This window comes from Sapajus apella, unplaced genomic scaffold (assembly GCF_009761245.1).
Source record: "Sapajus apella isolate SASKATOON/1434 unplaced genomic scaffold, GSC_monkey_1.0 scaffold34, whole genome shotgun sequence".
Classification (NCBI taxonomy): domain Eukaryota; kingdom Metazoa; phylum Chordata; class Mammalia; order Primates; family Cebidae; genus Sapajus; species Sapajus apella.
In genome coordinates this window covers 14921746-14947927 of record NW_022436974.1, presented here as the reverse complement: position 1 = coordinate 14947927, position 26182 = coordinate 14921746, and the positions used below count along the sequence as shown (strand labels likewise).

General features: G+C 44.9%; 1 protein-coding gene across 6 annotated transcripts in view; it reads right to left on the bottom strand.

Annotated features, from left to right (window-relative positions):
• ME3 (malic enzyme 3) overlaps positions 1-26182 on the bottom strand; it is a 209908-nt gene that overhangs the window by 16719 nt on the left and 167007 nt on the right. For all 6 annotated transcript variants that reach the window (XR_004274295.1, XM_032295840.1, XM_032295841.1 and 3 more), the window contains one exon: positions 12600-12709. Coding sequence is in view for 5 of the 6 variants with exons in the window: in XM_032295840.1 (XP_032151731.1) it covers positions 12600-12709 (110 nt within the window). In the remaining variant the exon portion in view is untranslated. The remainder of the gene's footprint in view (positions 1-12599; positions 12710-26182) is intronic.

Here is a 26182-nt window from a genome sequence, read left to right as displayed (position 1 = left end):
GCCAGGCATTTTGTTAGGGTTTTTTTTTTTTTAAGATAGAATCTCACTCTGTCACCCAGGCTGGGTGCAGTGGCATGATCTCAGCTCACTGCAACCTCTGCCTTCTGGGTTCAAGCAATTCCCCTGCCTCAGCCTCCCGAGTGGCTGGAATTATAGGCACCCACTACCATGCCCAGCTAACTTTTTTGTATTTTTAGTACAGACAGGGTTTCACCATGTTGGCCAGGCTGGTCTCCATCTCCTGACTTCAGGTGATCTGCCTGCTGTGGCCCCCCAAAGTGCTGGGATTACAGGTGTGAGCCACCACGCCCGGCGAGAGTTGTTTTTGTTGTGTGGAAGTACACATGTGCCAGATATTGTATGTGGATGCTGAGTAGCCAGAAAGGTGGACTGTACCAATTATTGGGTAATTGTTTCTCAGCTTCTTTACACTGCTTTGTCTGCAAACCACTTTTCTGCTTTGCCAACTTGCTCTATGCTGGGCACCAACAGTAGGTGCTAGAGAGAGACAAAGGTGCCGGGCGCGGTGGCTCAAGCCTGTAATCCCAGCACTGTGGGAGGCTGAGGCGGGTGGATCACGAGGTCAAGAGATCGAGACCATCCTGGTCAACATAGTGAAACCCCGTCTCTACTAAAAATACAAAAAAAATTAGCTGGGCATGGTGGCGCGTGCCTGTAATCCCAGCGACTCAGGAGGCTGGGGCAGGAGAATTGCCTGAACCCGGGAGGCGGAGGTTGCAGTGAGCCGAGATCGCGCCATTGCACTCCAGCCTGGGTAACAAGAGCGAAACTCTGTCTCAAAAAAAAAAATAAAAAATAAAAAAGAGAGAGACAAAGGCTAGTCGAGGGAGATAATGTGCTTTGCATCATCTGTCTTGTTTGGCTTGTAAGGTAAAATGTAGGACACTTTGCAAAATTTGAATGTTAGATAAACAGTAAGTTTTTTTAGTATGTCCTATGCAATATTAGCATAAATACACTAAAAATTATTTGTTTCTAACACCGAAATTTAACTGGGTATCCTGCATTTTGGTTTTGCTACATCTGGCAGCCCCACAGCCTTAGTTCTTCAACTCCACAGCATTATTTTGTTCTTGAAGTAGCAGTTCAACCCAGGTTGCAGTTTGGCCGTCACTGAGAGAACTAGCCTCATAGCATGCCACTCAGTGACACCAACACCGCCAACTGCCACTTCCTCTTTCCTTTGTTCCCTTAGCCTCAAGAGTCCTAGCAGACCCTTAGTGTTTGTTTCTTTTTTGTCTTTAATAGACAACTTTAAAAGAAATATTAGCCCCCACAATGGTGAAACCAAAGCAAAACAAAAGGAAATTAAAGTAAAATTAAATTAAACTACCACTATTTATGGCTTACTAAATTTGCATAATTTTTTAAAAAACATGTTGACATCTAGGGCTGGTGAGGGAGGAATGAAAAGTAAAATGTTCCAGTATACTTTGTATTTTAAAGTGCAACAATCTTTTTGGAGAACTGTTCTCCGTCTAGAGCAAAGGCATTAAATATTTTTGCCCTTTGACCTTATGCTTCTACTTTTGAGAATCTATATATGGAAAAATCTAAAATGTATATATTAGGATATTTATGACAGTGTTATTTATAATACAGAATGGCTGGAAATAACCTATACATCTAACAAAGGAGTAATGATTAAGCAAAGTAGCCAGTGTAGACACAGTAGACTCTTTTATAGCTATCAAAAATGGTCATCATGAATATTATGCAGCAGCATGGAAAATGCTATGAAGCTGGTCACTAACATCAGATATTGTTCCAAGTAGTTTATATGTCTTAACATCAAGACAGTTATTTATTTAATCCTCATTATTGCCATCCTCATTTTACAGATTGGGAAAATAAGGTACGGTTTGCTGAATTGTACAAGATCATATAACAGAGCCAGGATGTGAATTCAGGGAATCAAGCTCTGGGGCCTGTGTGCTTAACTACTAACCTATGTTCCATTGAGTTGGCTGGAAAGAAGAGAACAGAAGAGAACATGAGCAGTATGCATATCATGATTCTTACTGTAATGTAACACACACACAGAATCCAGAAGGAACTTAGAAAATACTAACGGTTGCAGGGTGGGAGTGTGAGTGAATTTTCTATATTCTCTGTTTCCAGTTTTCCAGGTGGCTTTTTTTTTTTTTTTTTTTTTGCCAGCTCTGGGGTGGGCCTTTTCCTAGAACATGTGTTGGATTTATACTTGTCTCAGTGGCTGAGATGGGGGCACAGCATACAGTTAGAGGCTAATAAGTGCACATTCATCATTGTGGACATCAGAACGTGGGACTCTATGCAGGAACATACTCCTCAGAAGATGGGGTACAGGCACCCCTATCTTCACACAGCTGTGGCCTGGAGGGAGTGCTGAACTGTCAGCAGTGTCACAGAGATAGGGCTGAGGATACTGAGACTTCTTAACATCATTCCCATGGTCCCCAGAGTACACAGTGTGCATCCTATGAGGGCCTACAAAGTGACAGGCACCATGTCAGGCACTGTGGAAGACAGAGATAAATCGGACATGATCCTCACCATCAGGGAACTCCCAGTTTACCAAAACTTGGGCACAAAACACTAGAACACAATGGGTAGTCAGAGATCACTGGAAATTGTTACACTCATTTATTTTTTGAGTATCAATTATGAACCAGGCTCAGGTACTGAGCATACCATTGGTAACAAAATGGACCAAGCTCATCTCTGTTTGTAAGGAAGGAAGTTACTAAATGATGACAAATGTGATGGCTGTTATAAAACAGTTGTTCATGACATACTTTTTGTTAGTTTATGTACAGATAAGCATGTTATCAGCATCAGCCTACCTCCACAGCACCTCCTTGTGTACTTCATGTACCAGTAGCATTGCATTATTCATTGATCCCCAAACATGCCATGCATGTTTATACTTCTGTATGTTTGCCCATGCTATTCTCCCTATCTAGAAGAGATCTTTTTGCAGTTCATTATTCCTTTACACTCAGCCCAAATGATCAGCAAGACATTCCTTGCTACCCCAGGCATCCTTAGCCATCCATTCTTTTCCCATATTTACTTTTGCATCTAACCTGAATGAAGCTGGGCTTTATCATGATCAGGCTCACCACGATACTGCATGTAAAATAAAAAAAGCACCAAGCTGGCATCCAAGAAAGCATCAACAAGCAATTTAAATAAGAATTTAAATCAAAGAGAGGGTGAGGAGAACTGCATTGTGTGACCATCTCCTGAAGTACCCAAATCCCCTTTGTCCTTAATTTTCTTCAAAGTCCATTTATTAGGTGGAACTCCCCATTTTCTCTGCCTCCTGGCAAATAACTCCACACTTAATACTCTTTGACCATAAAACCCTGTTTCATTTCAGTTCCACGGAGTCAGAATTTGTATTTAAAAAGATCTCCAGATGATTTGTATGCCATTCAAGTTTGAGATGCACTGAACTAGATGGCCTCTCTAGGTGAGGTACTAGTTTCCTGACATTGGCTAGAGGGAGTTTTCTGCTCATTGGAGTCTCTTTCAGGACAGCCTTTTGCCTCCCTGAAAGGATGGGCTGCACAAAGCACTTGCCACCAGATGGTGCCAAAGGTATTCCATCAGAGATGATCCTGTAGACACTACACTTTGGATGGGTCTTTTTCTTTTTGGGTGTCAGCTGTCTTCTGGGGTTAGTTGCAGGTTGAATAACTGGGCTTACTCACAGAAATTCAGTGCTGGATGGGGATTGGAGATAATGGCATTCAACAGCTGTATAGATGAGGAAACAGAGAGAAGGTGGCTTGGGCCTGTCAGTCACCCAAAGCAGGGAAACCTGGGGGTTTCCTTCCCAGGTTTGCTTCGATCCCTTCATGATCTCTGCCGCTAAGACAGCCCTTCCTGACTCTAGTTGAAGGCAGCAGGAAAGGTGTTATGGGGTTTCCCTGGGGAAGGACATAACAGGGTGGTAGCAGAGGCAGAGGGAAGTGAACTTAGGCAGTAGATGTCAACATTCAGCTGTACCTCTGGAAGGGAAGAACCCAAAACAATGGGAAATCAGATGGGAAAGAATCACACATTACGATAAAAGGATGCAAGGTCAGCTGCCATTTATTGATCACTCTTACTGTGGCCTTGGTTCTGTGCTTTGTGCTTATCAGCACAGCATTTGCTCAATTAATCTTACCAACAACTTCATGAAGTAGGGACTACTGTGCTCCTATTCTTTTACTCTCAGAAGTGGAGAGCAAGGCTCAAAGGAAATAGAAGTAATCAGGACAAAACTTCCTCACCACCAAGTCTATAGACCCTCTGCCTCCATGTCCATGTACTTGTCTTTCCCCCTGTTACCATCGATGCCTCCCTGCTCCTAGCTAAAGCATCACTTGTGTACTGGATCCCATCATTTTTGCCTATTTGTCCTGTTATTCCCACTCCTATTTCCTGCATATTCAGTTTTGCCCTCTCTACTGGATCATTCTTATCAGCATACAAATACATTGTAAAACTTCCATCTTTAAAAAGCCCTCCTGTGGATCACGAGGTCAAGAGTTCAAGACCAGCCTGACCAACATGGTGAAACCCTGTCTCTACTAAAAATGCAAAGATTAGCCAGGCTTGGTGGTGCACACCTGTAATCCCAGTACCTCAGGAGGCTGAGGTAGGAGAATCGCTTGAACCTGGAAGGTGGAGGTTGCAGTGAGCCGAGATCATGTCACTGCACTCCAGCCTGGGCAACAGAGTGAGAATGCATCTAAAAAAAAAAAAAAAGCCCGCCTTTGGCCCTATGTGTCCCCACCCTATTTCTCACTCTCCTTTATAATCAAACTCTTCTAAAGAGCTGAATATATTAACTGCCTCTAGTTCCTTCCTCCTTGGTCCCAATGAAACCCAGTCCAATCGAATGACTGACCCACCTCATGTCAGGGTCCCCAAGTACCTCCAAGTGGCCAAATCCAGTAATCAGTTCTCAGCCTTCTTCTTTGACCTCTCAGCAGCATTTGGTACTGTTGTCCATTCTTTCCTTTGGGAAACTATTTCTGTACTTGGCTTCTGGAACCCCACACTCATTAGGTACCTCACTGGCTACTTCTTCATGGTCTTCTTTCTGGGACCCTGCTCTGAGGCCATTCTCTGAGGTAGCAAGCTGTTCTAACTACAGACCAGAACTCAAGAAGAAAAACTCTGATTCTTAAGCTCCAAATTACAAGGTTTGGCAAATAAAGTTATCCTCTCCATCATTAACTTGCATTTTTGGGGTGCTCTTGGGCTATGCACCAGGATTTAAAGCTAGAGAGAAAGCTACTTAACTGTTTCGAAGTAACCACTCTGAGAAGCCCATGGGCCCTGGGATGTACTGGGACATGGCTTGTGCCCATAAATGCCATGAGCAGCTGAAAGTGTGGCTGGTTGGTCCTATTTGTGATGAAAGAAAAACAAGTTTTCTTTTTCAGAAGGAGCTTTCCATAATTACATTTCCGACAATCCGAGTGCTTGAGGTTGTAGGTTCAGGAAATAGCACAAAAGGACATGCTGAAAATGTAGTTTCTGCTTTTAATAGTCAGATTTAATAAAGTTTCCATGCTGAACAACAGATTATTGAGGAAAGAATTTTTACTGCTTTATCAGCTAAGGGAAGACTTCTGACCCGGTGGTTTTGGAGGCCTGGGTCCCTACTGGGACAGGACAACCTCTGCTATGAGGCCACACCTGCTTCCACAATCCATAAGAATTACCTTCCTACAGTAGCTGCTGCCATTCATTTATTCACTATTATGTGCTGTGTGTTTGTTCTGGGCCTTCTCTGGGCTAGGCCTTGAATAAATAAAGAGAAATAAAACAGTCTTATTCTCAAATAAAACTCTCAAGGAGTTGCCAGCATAAGTGTTCCAAAAATTCATGTTTCCCTTTATTGGACATCAAGCAAAGGCCTTCTAGACTACTTTACTGTAATTTCTGTATCATAAAGGAATTTTCTGGAGCTCCTGGACTCTAGATGGCAGTTCCCCGGCCCATGGAGAAGGTGGGGCTAGGCCTAGTTTGCCACAGTTTGGAAGGAGCCAGAAGGAATAACGGTCATCTTCTTGGCTTCTCTGGCGTTTTAGCTGTTGCAGTAGCTAAAAGGGGAGGTCTCCAAGGAGCCAGACACACGAGATCTATGTGAACCTTAGGACTAGGGACAGCCCTGGAAGTGAAGAACAGCCTCAGAACACAAGACTTAGTGAAAAAGAAGGCTTTGGGAACTGGGGAGAGAAAAGATGAAAAGAGACCAGGGGAAATTTCATTGTAGGGGCAAAAGGACAAGGAAAGGCCTAGAACTGCTACTCTGTGTAGTGGTGGTGGTGGGCGAGAGAGAGGGCAGTAGACTCCCAATAGCCAGAAATAATCCCGGGCGTCTGTTAAACAAGACAAACTAGCTGCACGAAGTTTTCAGAGATGGGCCATTCCTGCCGGTCCGCCCCTTCCCTATTGTGGCATATGAAGCCTATGCAAAGTCTCCCACACCTTCACTATCCAACGAGGTCATCATCTTCCAGGGATGTGTTTCGCATTTCTTGGCTGAGATCCACACCTCTAGCCCTGGGGAACTTGGAAGCATTCTGCAAAGTGGGCGACCACCATCCATTGTCACTCCCAGATCCAGGGTAAGAGTGGGATCGTCTAGAGCCTGTGGCTTGGCCCTGGATGCAGTATCCTGGGGGAAGTGAAATGAGCCTTTATGGCCAAACAGAAAGTAGTGAAGAACAGAAAGAGAATTCTAGGCAGAGGGACCAGCACATTCAAAATCATGGAGCTGGTAGAAAACACAGAAGAGTGACTAATTCAATGGTCTGGAATAATAGGGTATTTGTGGAAAAGGGGAGAAAAGTAAGGTGGGGCCTTTTCTCTTTTATCCCCAGACTTCCCCAGTCCTGTGCTCACTATGTGGCCCTCTCCTCACCTCCATCAAAATCTCTGCCTTCAGTCTCCTCCTTTCCGTCTTCCCTCCAATATCTATGTGTCAGGAGCCTACTGGGCATCAGAGATATTAGTAATAGGTACCATGAACTGAGCAGTGCTACATGCTTGTCCCTACCTATACATCACTGCAATCCTTAGAACAATTCAGTGCCTGCCATAAATGGGTGTTGGTAATAATTAACAAGGAATTGGCATAGGCTACAACCAACCATAACAGATGCTGGCTTTATAAAAGCACCTTGGCCATTCTGGTGGTACTAGCTGATGAGCAGTTGCAGTTGTTAAAACTGTTAAGTCCATTTTACAGATAAGAAAAAGATGGTACTGAGAATTTAAACCACTTGGGCAAAGCCACAAAGCAGGAAAACGGTGACTCAGACCTAGGCTTGTCTTGGTGCAATGTCTGATTGTTATGCATTGGGCTCACAGGGGGTGCTAATAGCCTGACATAACATACAGGGGCCTTGATGGGCTGTCTGGCCTGGAGATTTTGCAGGATTGGTGGGCAATGCAGGTCCAGAGAAAGCTGGCCAGGTGGAGCATGCTGCAGAGCTGATGAGCCAATGGGGCTTTCCTGGCTCCAGCCATGCTGTGTGGTCACCTTGCACGTGGAGGCCAGGGACCCACGGGCACTGGGATGGCAGCACCCTGGACCTGGCTCCTTGTGTGGCTCTCCTTCTTTTCCCTCTCCCCAGCGTGACCAGTCCCACTGCCTTTCTTCTTCCAGGCCTCTCTTTCCTCCCTAAGAGCAGAGATGCTTCTCTGGTCCCAGCTGAAACAACAAAAGTCACCTGAGCCTCTGCCTTTTCCAAAATGCCTGAGAGACTGCCAGCGATGAGTCAGTGCATTGGCAGCCCTGCTTACCAAGGACCAGCCTGAGCCTGAGCAGAGGCTTTATGTGGGTCTGTGGTGAGGCGGGAGGCAGAGATGATCAGAAGCCCTGGGGAGCTCTCTTTCCTACAGGTGCTGAGGCTCCAGAAGCCCAGCCCCATGGGGCCAGTGATTCTGAGCACATAGTACAGTGGGACTGGTTGGGAGACAGTCAGATAATGTGCCCTGGGCTCCTGCTTAGCACCAGGCATGGCCCTGCCCTCTGGGAGCTCAGTAGAGTGGGGCTCCGAAGGATTTAATTCTATTTTTCCTTGTTCCACTGAGGATGTGAGGCTAAGCTGGTATTCAGAGCAGATGTAATGACTCTCGTCTCATTTTCATGTGGGTTGCTTGCTTCCAGCCCCCTCCATGTGTGGTTCACAAGAAGATTCTGAGAATCTGTCGCCAGCTCCCACTGGCTATGTGATTTGGTTTCTGTTTACAACTGTGATTCTACGTTGCTTCCTCCTCCCTCCCACACTCCCTCTCGCCCTTCTTTCCCAACCCTCTGTGGTTCTGTGCATGGAGGTGCTCCTCTCCATTGTGAGCATGGCTTGTAGTCTTAAGTGGCATTGCTGCTCACTTTGTGTTTGGAGATAAGGGGGACAATTCCAGCATGGGCTGTATCTTCCATGTTGGCTCATTAGTCCTGGAATTCCTTACCAGTCTTCTCATTGCCCGTTTAACAATGAGAACACACATTAAAGGCATCTGGCCTGGACCCATCCCTAACCAGCTCATGATCATGGGCCTCATCTTCAGGTCTGCATTGTGTAGGAGTTAGAGGAAGGAATGGAAATGATGGGGAGGACAGAATGAGAGCAGCAGGATGCCAGGGAGCAGCGACACCCACCCTGTTCTAGCAGGGTCTGGATTTCATCCTTAATGAGAAGACACCCTCCACCACCTCACACGTGCAGGAGCAACAGGCAGCCTGATGCCATGGAGAGAGTGGAGAATTCCAAGTCAGACATAATGGGGTTCCAGTTCCAGCTTTGTGTCTGTCTGGCTGTGTGGCCATGAGCGAGCTTTAACCCCCTGGGCTTCAGTTTCCTCATTAGTGATGTAGGACAGCTGTGTCTGTCCCCCAGTGAGAGGGGAGCATTTCCAGGCACTTGTAAGATAGTGAGGATGAAAAGCACTTTCAACCTAAAGTTCTGTGTACATGCAAAATGTTATTTGGTACAGTTTGGGTCCCCTGGAAGCAGATTCTGAGATATACTGGAGCGTTCAGGATGTTTTTAGGAAGTGCCCTTGTGGGAAGAAAGGGAAAGAGGCAGAATGGGTTGAGGGGGAAGGTGAGCTGTGATGCAGGCCCCAAAGCCTCAGCCAACTCCATGGGGAGCTTGAATTGTCCTGCACTGGGCTAAAATAGTTAAAGCCTTTATATTCTCTCATCACTGGGTGAGGCCAGCCCCTGGTATGGTGGTGAGATGGCTCTCTGAAGGCGACATGGCTGTACCTGATGTGCTGACAGCCCTGCCATCAGCTGGGCAACATGTCTTTCCTTGAAGGAGGATCTGGATGGCGCATGTCCATGCCCACCTCTTTATGGTAGTTAATGATACTGTCACACCTAAATGTCAGGCTGAGCTGATCGAAGGCTGGTTATTACAGGGCTCCTGCCATTCCAGCACTGTTTGCCAGCTCTCCTCATGAGTTCTAGATTGACGGCTTTAGTCTCAAATTTCTGAGAAAAGAATAGGAAATCCCTCTTTTCTTTGCTCTGGGACCCAGCAAACTATCCTACCTGGTTTTGCCTGGGAGCAAAATTGATTATAGAGGCAAAACACAAAAACCAATGAATTTAAACAAATAGATTGATTTAATTAAAAACCAACAGCTCTGTGTGTATGCATGTGGTGTGCACATGTGAATATATTTGAGCACATGTAGAGGTACATTGATACGTGAGCACAGTTGACCCTTGAACAACATGGGGTTGAGCTGCACGGATCCACTCATATGCGGATTTGTACAAAAATATATTTTTAAAATTTTGGAGTTTTATAACAATTGAAAAAACTCTCAGATGAACTGTGTAGCCTAGAAATATAAAAAAAATTAAGAAGTTAGGTATGTCATGCACACATAAAATAGAGGTATAATAGTCTATGTGTTAATCCACTATTTATTAGTAAGGCTTCTGGTCAACAGTAGGCTATTAGTAGCCAAGTTTCTGGGGAGGCAAAAGTTATGCAGATTTTTGACTGTGTGGGACATTGGCACCCATAACACCCACCTTGTTCAAGGGTCAGCTATACATAAATGATGACCTGGACAAGAGACAGGCTTCAGGGGCAGGTGTCCAGTGTAGACAAACATACATGAACAGGTGGGTGTGCTTATGAGGATGTCAGTTTGTGTGTGTAGACATCATATATCCATCAAACATTCATTAAACATCTATCATGTAGCAGACATGGTGCTGGGAGCTGGGGAGCAAGAATGGGTAAGGCATGGTTCCTGCTTCCAGAAGCTTATTATCTTCTGGGAAGGCAGACAATGCAGTATAGGCTTTTGCGGCCTTCCCTGGGCAGGAGACCCTGGAGTTGAGTCCTTAAAGGTGAGTAGGAATGACTCAGGTAAAGATGATGGTAAAGGGTGAGCAGGACTTCACACACAGAAAGAAATGTGGGTAAGGAGGTCAGAGGAGTAAAATAAAGGGAAGGGCAGAGGGCAGAAGAGAGATCCCAAAGTCTTATATTTTCAGTGAAGGGGTACAAACGTTCTCATGAAGAGAGGGTGGAATAGTGAGTGATACTTTAATCTCTGAGGCACATTCTGGCAGCAGTGTGGGGGCGGATGGGGGCTGGGGGCCTGCAGGGCCTGGCTGTGTTCCTGTGCCTGTGTTTAGGAGGATGTATACACACGTGGCTACCTGTGTGTCTGTGCAGCTGAAGGCTGTGGACCAGGTGTGCCGCCTGTATGGACTTGTTTTCCACTTCCACTCTCTGGCCTTGGCAGCCTGGTGGGCTCAGGGGACTGGCTGTCCTGCTGCTGATTCATGGTCAAATTTGTGCTAGGGAGCTGGTCAGGGGCCAGCAGGCAGGTGCTTCCTTAGGGCCATGGGCACACTCCCACCTGCTGGGCTAACAGTGAGGTGAGTGGGGGCAGTGAGAGAATGCATCCCTTGACCAGCACGTCTTCCTGGACCCCACAGACCTGTCTGTGCAGTGTCCTGGCTTGTGTGGGTGAGGCTGGTCTAGCTCAGCCAATGCCTGTCCCAGGTCTATGCAACAGGGTAAGGGGAAGACAGAATGGAGACAGGCTGGCAGGGGGTGCCATGTCCCAGCTTTCTCCTTTTGGGTCTCCCCTCTCTCTGAATATGCACTCTTCTGGCACTGAAATCATATATTTTAAACTCAATTTTCTAATAGTGTATTCTAACTGTGCTAGCTTGCCTCTTGAAAATTTAAAAAATCATCGATCACATTTCTTATACCTTGTAATGTGGATCATAAGGGAAAAAAAAAGGCAACTTGGTTTGTAATATAAGACCTGGGAATGGCATGGTGAATGGCTATAGACTGCAATTTAGAATCCGGATGCCTGGGCTCAAACCTCAACTATATGCTTAATGGCTATAAAAGATACTTACTGTTTTTCTCTCTCAGTGTCTTCATTCATAAGACAGAGATGCCAGTGTCTCATTGGTTTAAAAGTGTAGAGGGCTTAGAACAGTGCCCGACAAACAATAAGCATTCAATGATTAACCTTAGCTATTATTACCTGAGTTTGAGTTCTCTTAGATCTATCCCTAACTCACTTGAAGAAAAGTGGTAACCTCTTTGAGCCTCTGGAGAAGTCATCTGCAAAATGAGAAGCTGGCCATCCTTTAACAATCAAGGGCCAACACCTGTCTCTCGCCAACTTATTCTTTCCACCTGACATGGATCTTTGGTTTTAAAAGATTGCTTGGCAAACTTCATTTGTTAAAAAATCATCAAGGTTTCTCTTGGACTTTACAAAATGCTAGGAACAGCTCACAATGATCCTTCCTGTGCACTCCTAGATCAAGTGAGATGAATCCCTTTCCACTCCAACTTCAGACACTGGCAACTCCACAGTAAGAAGCAAGTGCCTTCAGATATTTCTGGGTCACAGAATAGATGGCCAAGTGGAACCTGAACTACAGGGTGCTTCATGTTGGCTTTGGAAGGTTCTGGGTTCCTGTTGTCAGTGTCTTTCACAGGGCCATTATGAGCAATAAACACTTCGGTCAAAGTTAGAGAAGGAATTGTCCTGACTTCCTGATAGGGACACGCCTTATATTTGGAAAACCTAAAAGCAAGTTATTATGGCTGGGGAAGGCCATTTTTATGATGATTGGTGTTTTGGTCTGATGAGTTTTACAGGTTAGTACTTTCTACAATGTTATCTTTGTAAATTTTCACCATGCTCTTTCAAGGCAGTTGTTATCCTCTCTATTGACTAGATGATAAAACTGTGGTCAGGGAAGTGATTGATTCAAATTCAACTTGCTAGTAAATTACAGCATTGTTTAGAATTTCTTAGATATATTAAAATCACATAATTCTTACCTACCTCTGAAGTAGTAATGATCTTCATTTTGTAGAAAAAGAAACTGAATTCACAGAGTTAAGAATTAGCTAAGTAGGAGTTAAATCTAAGTTTAATGTTCTTTCTTCAGCAGCTTCTGGCAACAAACCAGTTATGAGGTGACAGCCCTTCCCCACCCCTTTGGCATCCCAGTGAGGTTTGAGAATAGAAGTTAGTCCCCTGCGGCTTTATCAGGTGGGATGGAAACCTACCTTGGATGTCATCATTGAACATGCAGTACTTGTTACGGTATTTGTTGAGCAGGCGGAAAGCATTGGCATTGGCAAAGTCTTCAAACTGGATGAGGCAATTTATTCCAAACCTGTGTGGAGGGAGAGGAAAGAACCCATGATTGCCTCCCTGAGGCAGATCCCTGACAGATCCCAGGTTGCACTGTAGGGTAGGGAGGCACAGGCCAGGGGTTGTGAGGTGGCATGGCTCCTTCATCTGTGTTTTTGCCACTGGTTGGCTCCTGGACTCCTGGGCTTGGTGCTCTGCCTGCCCTATCATGGATGAGGATGGGGAAGGGAGAGAGTTGGTCAGCCAAGCCAACATCACCATAGCTAAGGTGTGCTGGTGGCTCCCATGGCTGCCATGGCCAGACCTGGGAGTGACAAGAGGGCTAAGGAGGGGTGTGCCCTCTCTGTAGTCTGTGGTAAGAAGAAAGCTCATTCCACACCCAAGTGCATGAAGACAGCCCAGCTTCCCCACCACAAGTAGGTGGGGAGCCCCTGCAGCCTCCAAATATCTCTCTTGCTGGACCCTGAGGCCTGGAGTTCTCCTTAGAGAGTCCTGTGGCAGCAGGCATTAACCTCTGGTAAGATGAAAGGATGGTTAGGAAAGGCCACTACATTAAGACACTGTTATCTACTAACATCTTGGTGAAGTTTTTCTCCAACTTGCAGGTGTAGAATAATCAGTGATTGACCTTGTTTAAAATGCAGGTCACCAGGCCCATCTCACAGACAGTGTCACTCAGAGTGGAACCTGGATTTTGAACAAGCACCCCAGATGGTTCTGATTCTGATAGCCCAGAGAAGCCTGAGAAACAATGCCTTGGTGAGTGAAGACAATGGCCATTAAGATGCTTGATATGCCTTATTTAAAATCCACACTAGCATTGCCTCCTAGATTTTATGGCCTTCCCTTAAAAGTGACTGAGTTCCTTAGAGTTCTGTAACCAATTTTTCCTCTTAACATTGTCTGTAAGGAAGCTGCGAGTGAAGTTTTCTCATTTGCAACAGGCCCCCTCAGTCTGGGCTTCTGCAAATGGATTTCCCCTTTACTCCATTCTTGCTCTTTGATCTTGGTGTTTGATAGTTTTGTGTCTCTTACCGTTTCTGGAAGCAAGTGTGGTATGGATTATTAACAACTACTTAACACATGGATAAAAAATAGGTTTCATCTCATGGCTCAATTTATGACTGAGTAACAGCATCTGAAGTCATATCATTGAGGAAAAATGTCCTGATTGATCCATAAGAGGTGTCAGGGCATGTAACAGGTAGAAGTGGCCTGCCTTTCCAACCTGGTGTGACCTACCGGCTTGGGACCAGCTGTGGAAAGATTTATTATCTTGTTAGAGAAGGTGGGTGGGGCACATGCTCAGTGGCTTCCTGTGCTCTCAGGGCATCTTTTCAATGAGGCTGGTGGCTATGAGCACTGAAGAGCACTGAAATGGCCCTCAAAACATTTTTTCCAGCCTGATAATTTTGCATAGCTTATGCTGTCTTGCAGAAATACCAGTGGGTGGGCAAATATTTGTTCCTGTCACGGTGCTTCCAGAACTTTAGCTAGTCAAAGCTGTTGGTGGAAGGACTGGGAGATGGATTTACTTTATGGGGCAGAAACACAGAGGCAGTGACTTGCCACAGTCTAGTGCTTAGACTGCTGGGTGGGTGTGGGTTAGAAGGCCATAGGCTGGATCTGGCTCTCCACTTACAGTTGAGTGTCCTGTACCTGCCGCTTTATCTCTCTATTCTACCTCAGGTTCCCATCATCAAAAGGCACCATAATATCTGGCTGGCCAACATCTGTGAACTGCTGTGAGGGTTAAAAGCTGAGGGTAATGTTTCCCCCCCAGCTTTATTGAGGTATAATTGACAAATAAAAGTGGCATATATTTAAGGTATACAATGTGATGAATTGATATATGTATACAGTGTGAAATGATTACCACAACCACACTAATTACCATATCCATCACCTCACATAGTTACTATTTTGTGTGTGTGGTAAGAAAACTCAAGATCTACTCTGTTAGCAAATTTCAAGTGTACAGTATAGTATTACTAACTAAAGTCTGAGGGTAAAGTTTAGACCGTAAAATGCCATTCTGGCCACAATTCTTATTCTGTCATAGAGCAAATGCTGATGGAGGTGGGGTCGGGGGCTCACTGTGTCTCCGCACCCACCATCCAGCCCTCTTTTCCTTGTACTATGAATAGAAATGATAAATAAAATGTCCCATGCATAAATATAATGCCATGCTTACCAAGCCAAAATTTATTGTGAATTTCAAGTATTTGGATTGGGCGGGGAGGAACGGAATGTCTTTGGTTACTGGTGACATTTCGCTATATATAATTCCTACAAGATTCCCAGTGTTGCCCCACAACTGGCCTGGAGCTAAAATGCTGAAAAGGTCAGACAACAAAACAATGTGATGAACATTTTCTCTCTCTCTCTCTCTTTCTCTCTGTCTGTCACACACACACACAAACACACACACACACACAGACACACACACTCTTTAAGCAACACTACCATTCATTCACTGAGGTAAAAATAAGGCAAGAATTATAAATAAATACCTTTGTTCAGTGCATGATTATTATTTATATTTAATTCAGTTTTATATAAGAAACTCCCCTCCCTCCCATGGAGCAATTTGATGGAATATAGAATAAAACCTCATTAATTCAGGTCACTTTAATCCTAGCTTGGAATTGCATAAGAGGCCATGTGAATCACTCATCCAATAATCTGGACTCATAGTTCCTAGAACTCATTGTATTTAAGGACCCCCAGAATTCCTTTTTACCTTAGGTACCCATTCCCTGGCTGCGTCCAAGACCTTACATCACCAGGAACTACTCCTACTCTAGGATTTCACTCTGTCCCATCTCAGTCTGTGACCACAGCCTTTCTTTCTATGTCTCCTCATTTCAGCTGCACCTGCTGTTTGTCTGCACAAAGACCTCTGGGCCCTTCACCATGTTATTCTAGTCCTTCAGCCTTCTCATTATGGGTTTTCATGAAACCAGACCACTATCCAGTCTGAATCAAAGGTGGTTACTTCATGGTGCTACTGTCTTAGCACCATCCATTCAACCCATCATCCACCTATTCATCTATCATCATCCAACCATCCATCTTCCATCCTTCATCCTTCATCCATCCATCATCCATCATCCATCCATCCATCCATCCATCCATTCATCATCCCTCCATTCATGGTCCATTCATCCATCCGTCCATTCACCCATCCATAAATTCATCTACTGAAAAAACATTTATTGAGCACCTATGATGATTTAATACTATAGTTTAATGTTTTAGGAAGGGGTGGATCCATGAAGGAGTTGGTGGAAACTTAGTGTTTGGAGTTTGCCTGCCAACTTTTTTTTTTTTTTTTTTTTGAGACAGAGTCTTGCTCTGTCGCCAGGCTGGAGTGCAGTGGCGCAATCTCGGCTCACTGCAACCACCGCCTCCTGGGTTCAAGCGATTCTTCCGCCTCAGCCTCCTAAGTAGCTGGGACTACAGACGCGTGCCACTACACCTGTGCCTGTCAACTTTTAAAACTAATTAAAAACCAAGTAAGCACAGAAACAAAATTTCAAAGTGGAAATTTAAATGGCTTAGTCAATAAAAAAAGTTTCTCAGTTCATCCCTGTATATCCAAATACAGGTAATGAGCTTTGGCCATAACACTAATTTAAATGTTAATTATGAATTGCCTTACATATTCATTAAAATACTAACAACAATGGTAAAAAAAATAGCTAACTTTTATGAGTGTTTATTACCTGCTGGGCACCATACTGAGCTCTTTAGTACATTATCTTAATTAATCTTTACATGACCTTATGATGTAAGGCACTGTTTCCAGAGAAGGAATCTCAGCTACAGATAGCAATTATTTGCCCACAGGCTATTTACTCTATTGCACTTGGTAAGTAGTGGAGCTGGAATTTAAATCTCGTTCTATCTGACTCTAGAATCAGCCTTAGTTTAATTTTAATAGACATACAGATTCTTAAAAAATAAAGCTAAATAGATAATAAAGCTGGATTTCTTTCTCCATTGGGAAAGATCATAGGTGTGGTGAAGAAAACATTGACCAGGGAGACAGAAAAAACGCAGGAGTCTTGGCTGAGCCCTTCTCTCTGTCTGGGTCTCAGTTTCTGGTCTGAGAGCATTGGAGTAGCACAACCTACTTAATATTTGGGGCTAGAGTTGAATACTAGGAGCTTCACTCAGATATTTCTACAAGTCCAGAGCAGGGAGGTCAGACATTTCTCTATGAGAACAACATGTGAGAAAAATCTGGGGGGTCAGCGTCCTAGAGCCCTTTGTGCTTACACAAACCAGACCAGCTGAGTGAGCAGGGCTAGGCAGCCACCCTCCAGGTCACACTGTGGAACAGATGCAGGATTCCTCCCAACTCCTAAGAAGCCCTGCTCTCAACCCCTACACAGGGCTCTGAGCAGCTTCTTGATTCTAGTGTTGGCAGCAGCTTGTTGTCTGTCCTTCTGCCCTGCAAGCAGCCGCCCCTTAGCAGGGAGACTCCTGCTTATCTGTCCTCTTCTGCACTTTTGACCTCTTCATGCTCCAGCCCTGGCAGTGGCTGAGGAACATCTGATGCTTCTCCAGTGGAGAATTGCTGCAATGGAGAAAGATGCACCTTCCCAAGCCATGCAGATAGCTTCCCAGACTTCCCAACCTGGGGACTCAGCTGGAAAATGGCCTTGGAGTGGCCAGGGAAGGCTTTCCAAAGCTAGGGCTCACTTAGAGACACAAGGCTAATGAGTGGATGTTTGATTTTTTTTCCCCCAGCACTCAGACAAGGGGAAGCCAGAAAACAGCGACCTGTGCCTAGGAGCCCTGGTGAGCTCTGTATGACAGTGTGATGAAACCCAGGCCACGACCAACAGTGCCAGCACCTGCCACCTGGGACACATCCTCCCATGGCTAGGAGAGTCCAAGGTGGCTGTTCTGCCCTTCTCCCCAGCATGTGAACCAAATGCAGAGTGAGGAATGTTTGTGGTGCTGAACATTCCAGGGGCTGCAGACCTGGTTTCTCTTTTCCATAGGTCAGGACCTGCCATTTTTTCAAACACCTGTGTCTGATCTCTTTCAGGCCTGAACAAACATGAGGGACTGGGAAGAGCAGGTGAACTTGCTCAACCTGACTCTAAATAGAATGACTAAAAGCTACTTCTCCTATTTCCATGGGAGTCCACTCTGTTCCTCTGCCAAAAAACACACATGCAAGACCTCCACAGCAGCGTGTTCAGTGAGATTATCAGTTGTCACCAAATGGAAAACTATTTCTTTTTTTTCTTTTTTTATTCCAGGAACTAGAGCTGACAATCATAAAAACTCTTGGTCTTTTTACTATTTTACATATTCCATTAAACGATAGTCCCTTGAGATGGTCTCAGAGAGAGGTTCTGTGGTTAAATTTGGAAAACCCTGTGTGTTACACATAGCATATACAATGTATATTAAAAGCTCCAAAAAATCTTGGAATAAGAAACCCGTTTAACCCAGCATCTTCAACACTTATTTGACCAGAGACCTTACCCTATGTCAAGACCTTACCTTGACATCCCACCCTCACAACCTATGGCAGAACACACTTTGAGAGACATGACTCTGCAGGAAGAACTTTGTACAGGTGGGGCTGGGTGGATTCAGGGCAAGGCCATCTCTTCCCGGGTTTACTGTCCTTGCTGCTTCTGAACAGGACCCTACAGTGACTGATCTCACCTCCTTCAAGTTTATTTCCCCTCCCCCAATCCATCTTTCACACATTTTTAAACACAACTGTATGTTGGCTACTTATTTTCTGAAAACCCTAAGGGGGCTTCCAGTGCCTGTGGGTAATATCCAAATTCCATAGTGGTATTCACTTTGGTTCTAGCTCTATTGCCCAACACCTGCTCTGGTCTTCTGACACCCTAGGCACATTTTGCTGCTTCCTAATCACTGTGGGCCCTTGCACAGTCCCATGTCTTTGCTCAAGCTGCTGGTTCTCTGTGTCAAGAAGGCCTCTTTTTTATCCAGACCAATTCCTACTTAAACTGTAAGACCCAGATTGTTTTTCTTTTTTTGAGACAGAGTCTCACTCTGTCACCAGGCTGGAGTGCAGTGGTGTGATCTCAGCTCACTGAAACCTTTGCCTCCTGGGTTCAAGAGATTCTCCTGCTTCAGCCGCCTGAATAGCTGGGATTACAGGCGCTCACCACCATGCTCAGCTAAATTTTTGTATTTTTAGTAGAGACAGTATTTTCCATGTTGGCCAGGCTGATCTTGATCCCTTGACCTTGTGATCCACCTGCCTCGGCCTCCCAAAGTGCTGGGATTACAGGCATAGGCCCAGATCTTCAACAGTAACCACTTCTAAGAAGCCCTCCTTGACCCATCTCTCCTTACCCTTAAAATAGTGCTAATTCTTCTCTTCTCTGGGCTGCCGTGATATTCTGGACATATCTGTAACAATATATGTCACATTATATCACAATTATTTATTGACATTTCTGTTCCGATTAAAGAAATGTATTGGGCAAGTTATCCTCTTTGTGCCAGAAACTATACTAAGTATGATATAAAAATTCAATTCAACAAACATTTTATGCTTGATGGGGTGGTGCATGCCTGTCATCCCAGCTACTCAAGAGACTAAGGTAAGAAGGCTATCGCCAGGCGCGGTGGCTCAAGCCTGTAATCCCAGCACTTTGGGAGGCCGAGGCGGGTGGATCACGAGGTCAAGAGATTGAGACCATCCTGGTCAACATGGTGAAACCCCGTCTCTACTAAAAATGCAAAACATTAGCTGGGCATGGTGGTGCATGCCTGTAATCCCAGCTACTCAGGAGGTTGAGGCAGGAGAATTGCCTGAACCCAGGAGGTGGAGGTTGCGGTGAGCCAAGATCACGCCATTGCACTCCAGTCTGGGTAACAAGAGTGAAACTCCGTCTCAAAAAAAAAAAAAAAAAAGACGACTATTTGAGCCCAGGAGTTCAAGGCCAGCCTGAATAACATAGTGAGACCCATCTCTTAGAAGAGCAAAGCAAAACAAAACAAACATTTCAAAGTGTCCTTACTCAACAAGGGACTGCACTACTTGCTAAAACCTCACAGATTTCATAGTTCAATAAGGACACAAGAAAATAAAACAGTTGCAATACTCTGTGGCAGGGATAATAACAAAGATATGTGCCAGGTACATGGGAATCCCCAAAGAGGGCAGGCAGCTCTGTAGCAGGGAGAGGCAGTGAGGGTTTCACAGAGCAGTAGCCGAGGTGGGGCTTGAAGGAAGAGCAGAGGTTCCCAGACAGGCTGTGACTGTGTGGGGATGGGAGGAGGGAGAAAGGCATCTCAGAGAGAGGGAACACCATATGCTTGAGGACTGGGTGAGTATGGTACCTTCATGGAGCTGCAGGAAAATACAGAGCTGGATCTTGCCAGAGGAAGCTGAAGACAGAGAGGGCATGGGGAGAGATGAGCCTTGGTGGAATCCAGGAGCCACCCTTTTCCATGCCCATGTAAAGCACCTAAGTAGTCTGGAGGGCAAGGGGGACCCACTGAGGGCTATAGGCAGGAAGGTGGCATGTGTTTTAGGAAGTTCATTATGGCAGCAGAGTGGATGATGGGATGGACAGCTGGGAGGACAGACTGGAGACAAGGAGGCATGGAACCACAGTGAGAGATTGTGAAGTTCTGGTATTAGTATAAGGCAATGTGGACATGAACGCAGAGAAGCAGCTGGGCAAAAGATGTTAAGGAACTGAAAAGAGTAGCCTGGAGGAAAGGCAGAGCATGGCACAACATAGAGAGCTTCGAGATCCATCACTTACTAAATGTATGACCTCAGGAAAGGTACTTAATACAAATTTCAGTCTTCACTGATAATCACTGGATAATAATGCCTCTCGTGCAGTCCTGTTGTATGAATTAAATGAGATAATATATATAAAAATCCTGTACACTATAGGAACTGAGTCCATGGAGGCAATGATTATTAAGAACGGGATTTAATAACAGGCCAGATATGGAGATGAATGAGAAGGAGGAGCCCAGGAACAGCGGAGGATGGAGGGTGGAGTCCTTTTCTCATCAAGGTTGGGGATAGGGAAAGAAAGGCCAACTTACTGATGAGGCGGGCTTGGCACATGAGGAGTCCCAGGTTCTGTGGATTCTTCTAATGAACGTGTTCATGAAGCACTGGGCGATACATGAGGTCAGGGAAGGGGAACACGCAGCTCAGGGCACAGGGAGCAGTTGAAGCCACGGGACCGGATGAAGATTCTCAGGCAGTGCATGTGCATGGAACAGGGAGCAGGGCAAGGACACAACCCCAGGGCACCCTGCATCCACAGAGCAGAGAGAGAGGCTGTGGAAGAAAGTCCAGCCAAGGCGGGTGGGCCCACACAGCAGCTGCTACCAGAGCCATACAATGGACCGTGGTTAGGAGCATCAAATACTGCCAAGATGTCAAGTGAAACAGAGACCGCAAAGTATCCATTGCAGTTGTTTAGAGGATCATTGGTGACCTTCGCAGACCACTTTTGGTGGAGTGGAAAGGAGGGAAGCATCTGGCATGGGGATAAAGTGAAAATGGAAGGGGAGGAAATGTCGGTCATCACAAATTTCAAGAAGCTTGGTTGTGATGTAGGTAGGGTGACAGCCTTTGGGGGAGGTGGGACTGAAGGGTGAATTTGTTTTGGGAATGGGAGGTGTACATATTAGATACAGGAGTCAGGATGGAGGGAAGATAAGAGATGATAGGGCTGGAAAGATTCTGAGGAACTGAGAGGAGGTGGGGGCTACAGCGCAGCTAGAATGGGACAAAGACATAGTCGGATGTCATAGGACAGTGAGCACAACTCTGCCACAGACTTGTGTGAGGAGTGACTTATCCTGCTGGGGGTGGGAATGGGAAGAGGGATCAGGGCTTGAAGAGGAATTCACAAGGATGACAGAGAATCTATTCCATGGGTGAAAAAACTGGATACTGTGGATTGGAGAAAGAGGGAATACTGAGCCTGAGAAGGGTAAGTGGAATTGGGCATAATGATTATCTTCAAACATAGGAACAACCGTCTATGGACAAGGATTTCAGCAGATTGAAATTGTATGGTTTCAAGGAAAAAAGCAGAGCTAATGGGGAGAAGTCAGAGGGACACAGATTCCAGTGCCATATAAGGCAGAGATTTCAAACACTGGTTGGCAAAAGGTTGCTGGTCACTGGAGGTGAGTCTGTGATCACCGGAGCTCCACTTGGCACGGAAGTCGTGGAAGGGGTTCCAGCCCACAATGTGAGGGTGGACCTCTGAGGCCCTTCCCTTTCCCAGCTTCCAGACTGGGAGATTCCCTGGTGTGCTGGTATCTGGCAGCCAGACTGGCGGGCTCCTGTGACTGGGATTCTGGCCTAGGGAGAAAAACTCCCATTGACTCGAAACATAGTCACAGGAAGCAGTAACTTCTAAGCAAAAGTCCCAGCATAATGTGGCCATTCCTCAGTCACTGTTCTGACAGCAGGTCTTGGCCAGACAGAAAACACTCAGGAACAGCTTGGCTTTCCTTCTGATTTTCCCTGTTTGTCTGAGTTCCGGGGCAAGCACACCAAATGGCGCCAGAAATCCCAGTGCTGGGGAGGGGATGGTGGCTGACCTGCTGACCTCTCAACCTCCCAAAGGTCAGTGACAACACAGAGGTTTTCCTCTAGGGCACACAACTCACTCCTCAACCTCCTGCCTATAAAGCCCATGCACTTTTCTTGGCCACCAACCCACTGGCTGGCTTGGGGGCTTCAGCATTTACGCCAGCCCATATTTGTCCTTAGATTGTTTGTATCAGGTTGGCATGAGGCCACAGGTGTCCTCCATGAAGCTTCTTTGATTAATGAGGCCCATTCTGAGTGCTCTATTCAGTTGGTAGCTCTGTCCTGGGAATAAGGTCATGACTTTTAAAGTCCAAGTAAATGTCCCAGATCCTTTGACCACCTTATGCCCTTTATCAGCCTTGATCAACACTGCAGGCAGGGCCAATAGCTGCGGACACATTATATCTATTTAAACCCAGCAGCAATTATTTGGGCATTTCCCTTGTAGTTTATAAATTCCTTGACAGAAAAGTCTATTTTTGACTTCTTGCCATAGTCAATAAATGAATGAGTAAATGGATGGATAAATACATGAATAAATAGGAAAACAAATAACTGAATGTGGTCTTAAACTCTTTTCTGGTCACTTTATGTGTCCAAGTTATAATCACAGGGAAAGTTTAATTCTTCAGGACAAGTGTTTTCTCTGTTGATATGCTTTGGATTTGTGTTGCCACCCAAATCTCATACTGAAATGTAATTTGCAATGTTGGAGTTGGGGCCTGGTGGGAAGTGATTGGATCATGGGGTGGAGTTCTCATGAATGGTTTAGCACCCTCCCTCTGGGTACTGTCTTTGTGATAGTGAGTTGTCATGAGTCTGGTTGTTTAAAAGCTTGTAGTACCTCCCCCCTCTCTCTCTTGTTCCTGTTTTCACCATGTGATATACCTTCTCCTGCTTTGCCTTCTGCCATTATTGTAAGCTTCTTGAGATCTCCCTAGAAGCTGAGCAGATGTTGGCACCATGCTTCCTGTAAAGCCTGCAGAACCATGAGCCAGCCAAAACCTCTTTTCTTTGTGAATTACCTAGTTTCAGTATATCTTTATAACAATGTGAGAAGAAACTAATACATTTGTGTTAGCCACATTGTAGGGTACAAGGAAGGCACAGGCTAAATACAGGCTGAATGAAAATTTGGAGGAAATTTCATGAATTATGTGAAGGACAGAACATAATTGGATAGGTTTTCCTTAATTTCCCACAACTTTCTCATTATCTGGCCTTGGGGAAACAATTTTCTCTTTGGGTCTCAGTTTTCTCATTTACAAAGTGAGGGAATTGGATCAAATGAGTGGGTTGTTTCCTGCTCAGGTATTCTAAGAATGAGAGATTAAAGTCCTAGACTGGATCCAGTGGGAAAATGAGAATGCTAAGATACAAATTAAACCACACAAGGGGTTCCTTATATTCAGTATATATATATATATATATATATATATATATATATATATAAAAACAGCAGTGATCATCTATGCTGACAGGGACTCAGAATGTGAACACCCCTGTGAAACACTGCAATCAGGACTAACAGTACTAACAGTCTTGCTTTCATAGTCTTTTAAAATTAAAATTAAATCCTCAAACTTTCTTTGTAGTCTGGATGCTATATGCCTAGGAGTTTTTCTTTGCATACATTGTGTTAAACCCAACAGGAGAAGCTTGGAGCTACAGAGCCTTTGCTAAGCTTTTGGCAGGATGCTCAGTTCTAACATCCTGTCTTGTACAGACCTCCACACTTGACCTTGCCTGGTGTGGACCTATCTGCAGGCCTGAATGATGAGATGGAAACAGCCCTGAAAATGAAAGGACATTCAAAGGTGGGGAAATAGCAAGCACAAAGACTCTGCGGCTGTAACAAAGACAACATGTTTAAGGAGCAGCAGGAAGTGGGGTGGGAATTGAAGCGGTGAAAGGCATCCTTCCAGCTCTTAGGGCAAAGTACAAGGCTGCTGTATGTGGAGCCTCTGAATAGTTTAGTATCAGTTCTCTGGGTGATTTCAGAGAAATTTTATAGCTTTCTGTTGGGCAGGCTTCTGTTTCTCATTTCTATACTGAAAAATGTGTCTCATGAAAAGATGTTTGGTTACTTGAGGGGGCGATGCCCTCTGAGTGGTGAGTTTGTAAGGCCCAAGTAACACTCAGCTTGAAACAGCTGCAAAAGATATAAGAATATCTTCCCCCACAAATACACAGACCACACCACCCACCTCTGTGTATACATGAATCTACACAACACCTTCCACTGGAGTAGGGAGAGCCAAACTGAATAGGTGTGTGTTGGGGGTGGGGATGAAGACCAAGCATTTACTAATTGCACATACCAGGGATCTAAAGTGGAAATGGATCACACCTAGGGCTGTTTCGTTTTTTTGTTGTTTTTGTTTTTCCTTCTTAGGTTTAGCACCTGAAAAGAGAGGGAAAGTAATATTGGAATGATGGGGAGGATGGGTGAGGGACTGTGGACGGCAGTGGTGGACATGTAAATGGATATATTAACTCTAACATGAATGCATGAATGTGGGCACACAAATGCACTACCTAAGGGAGAGTGGCTTTGGAAACTGCCTAAATCAATAAGAATAGCAAACATGATTTGTTTACTATTATTCAGGTGTATGTTAAACATTTTACATGGATGGCCTAATTGATCTATCATAAGTACTCTACAAGTCTTAAAAATGCACTTTAGAGAGGAGGAAAACTGAGGCACAGATGAATTAAGTTGCTTGTTGGTAAGTGTTAACAAGTAGCTTGGAACTCAGGCAGTCTAGCTCTAGAATTCATGCTTTTAACAACTGCAGTTAGTGGGTAGGGTCTTAATTAGGGTCCCCTTTCTTAGATGAGATACTTATACTTTGTAACCTTCAGGTTCTTCATCTCTTAAAGCAAATAACAGTACCTACCTCATACAGTTGTTGTGAGAATTAGACAAGTTAATATTGTGGGAAGTGCCTGTATTGGTATCTGCTTATAGTAAGCAAATAAATAAGAGTTGTTATTGTTATTACCAGTGCTTATTCATTGAAAGGAATCAGATCCCCCATCCCCACCACCATAAGACCCTTATAGTTCTTCATCTCTTCTGCCGTAATCTAAGTTTCAGGTCTGGGGATGCTTTTGTTCCTATTCTTGATATCAAGCGATAAAATCAGGCTGCCAAGAGAAAATGGAAAGGAAACAGCCAGCTAGTGTCATTGAATCATATCCCCAGGCAGTGAGTTTCTTCCAGCACATTTTGGCCTCAGTCCTGAGGCTGGACCTTAACTAGTGAACTGCAAACTCACTCAGTTACGCAGTCTGCTTGGTGCAATGGAAGTGAAAAGGTCCTATAGAGTTGGGTGCTAGTATGCATTTTGATACAGTCTCCTAGCCTGTGACCCAGGACAGATTCCTTGCATGCATGGGAGTTTGTCACCATGCAAAATCTGGCTCTTGCTCTGCTGGGAACATGGAGGAGCTGGACAGTCAACAATTAGCCATATCAGGCTGAAACTGGGAAACTGTTCTGCTTCTTCAGAGTCAAGAGAAGCCAGAATGAGTATCAAAGTTCCTTCCTCTGTGCTTCCTCAGATGTGGTCAGATTCATAGCCTTCAGTCCATTCTAATTGGTAGCTAGCCTGGTGCAAACTTTTGACCACCCACCAATCAACCAACTCCCACCCTCACCATCTACTCCGTGAGTAAAGCCATGCTTTCTAGGAACTACCATTGGTAGTGATGTTACTGAGTCATAGGACCTGAGGTAGGAATGATCTTAAAGGCCATCCATGCCAGTTCTTGAACCCTTCTACCACAGTCCAAACACATCTTTGCCCAGTTTCTCCTCTGACAATTAAAGCTTAAAGACCACAAAAAGTTTAAAGAAAAGTGATAGGCCATTATAAAAGAGATGTCACAATGCAG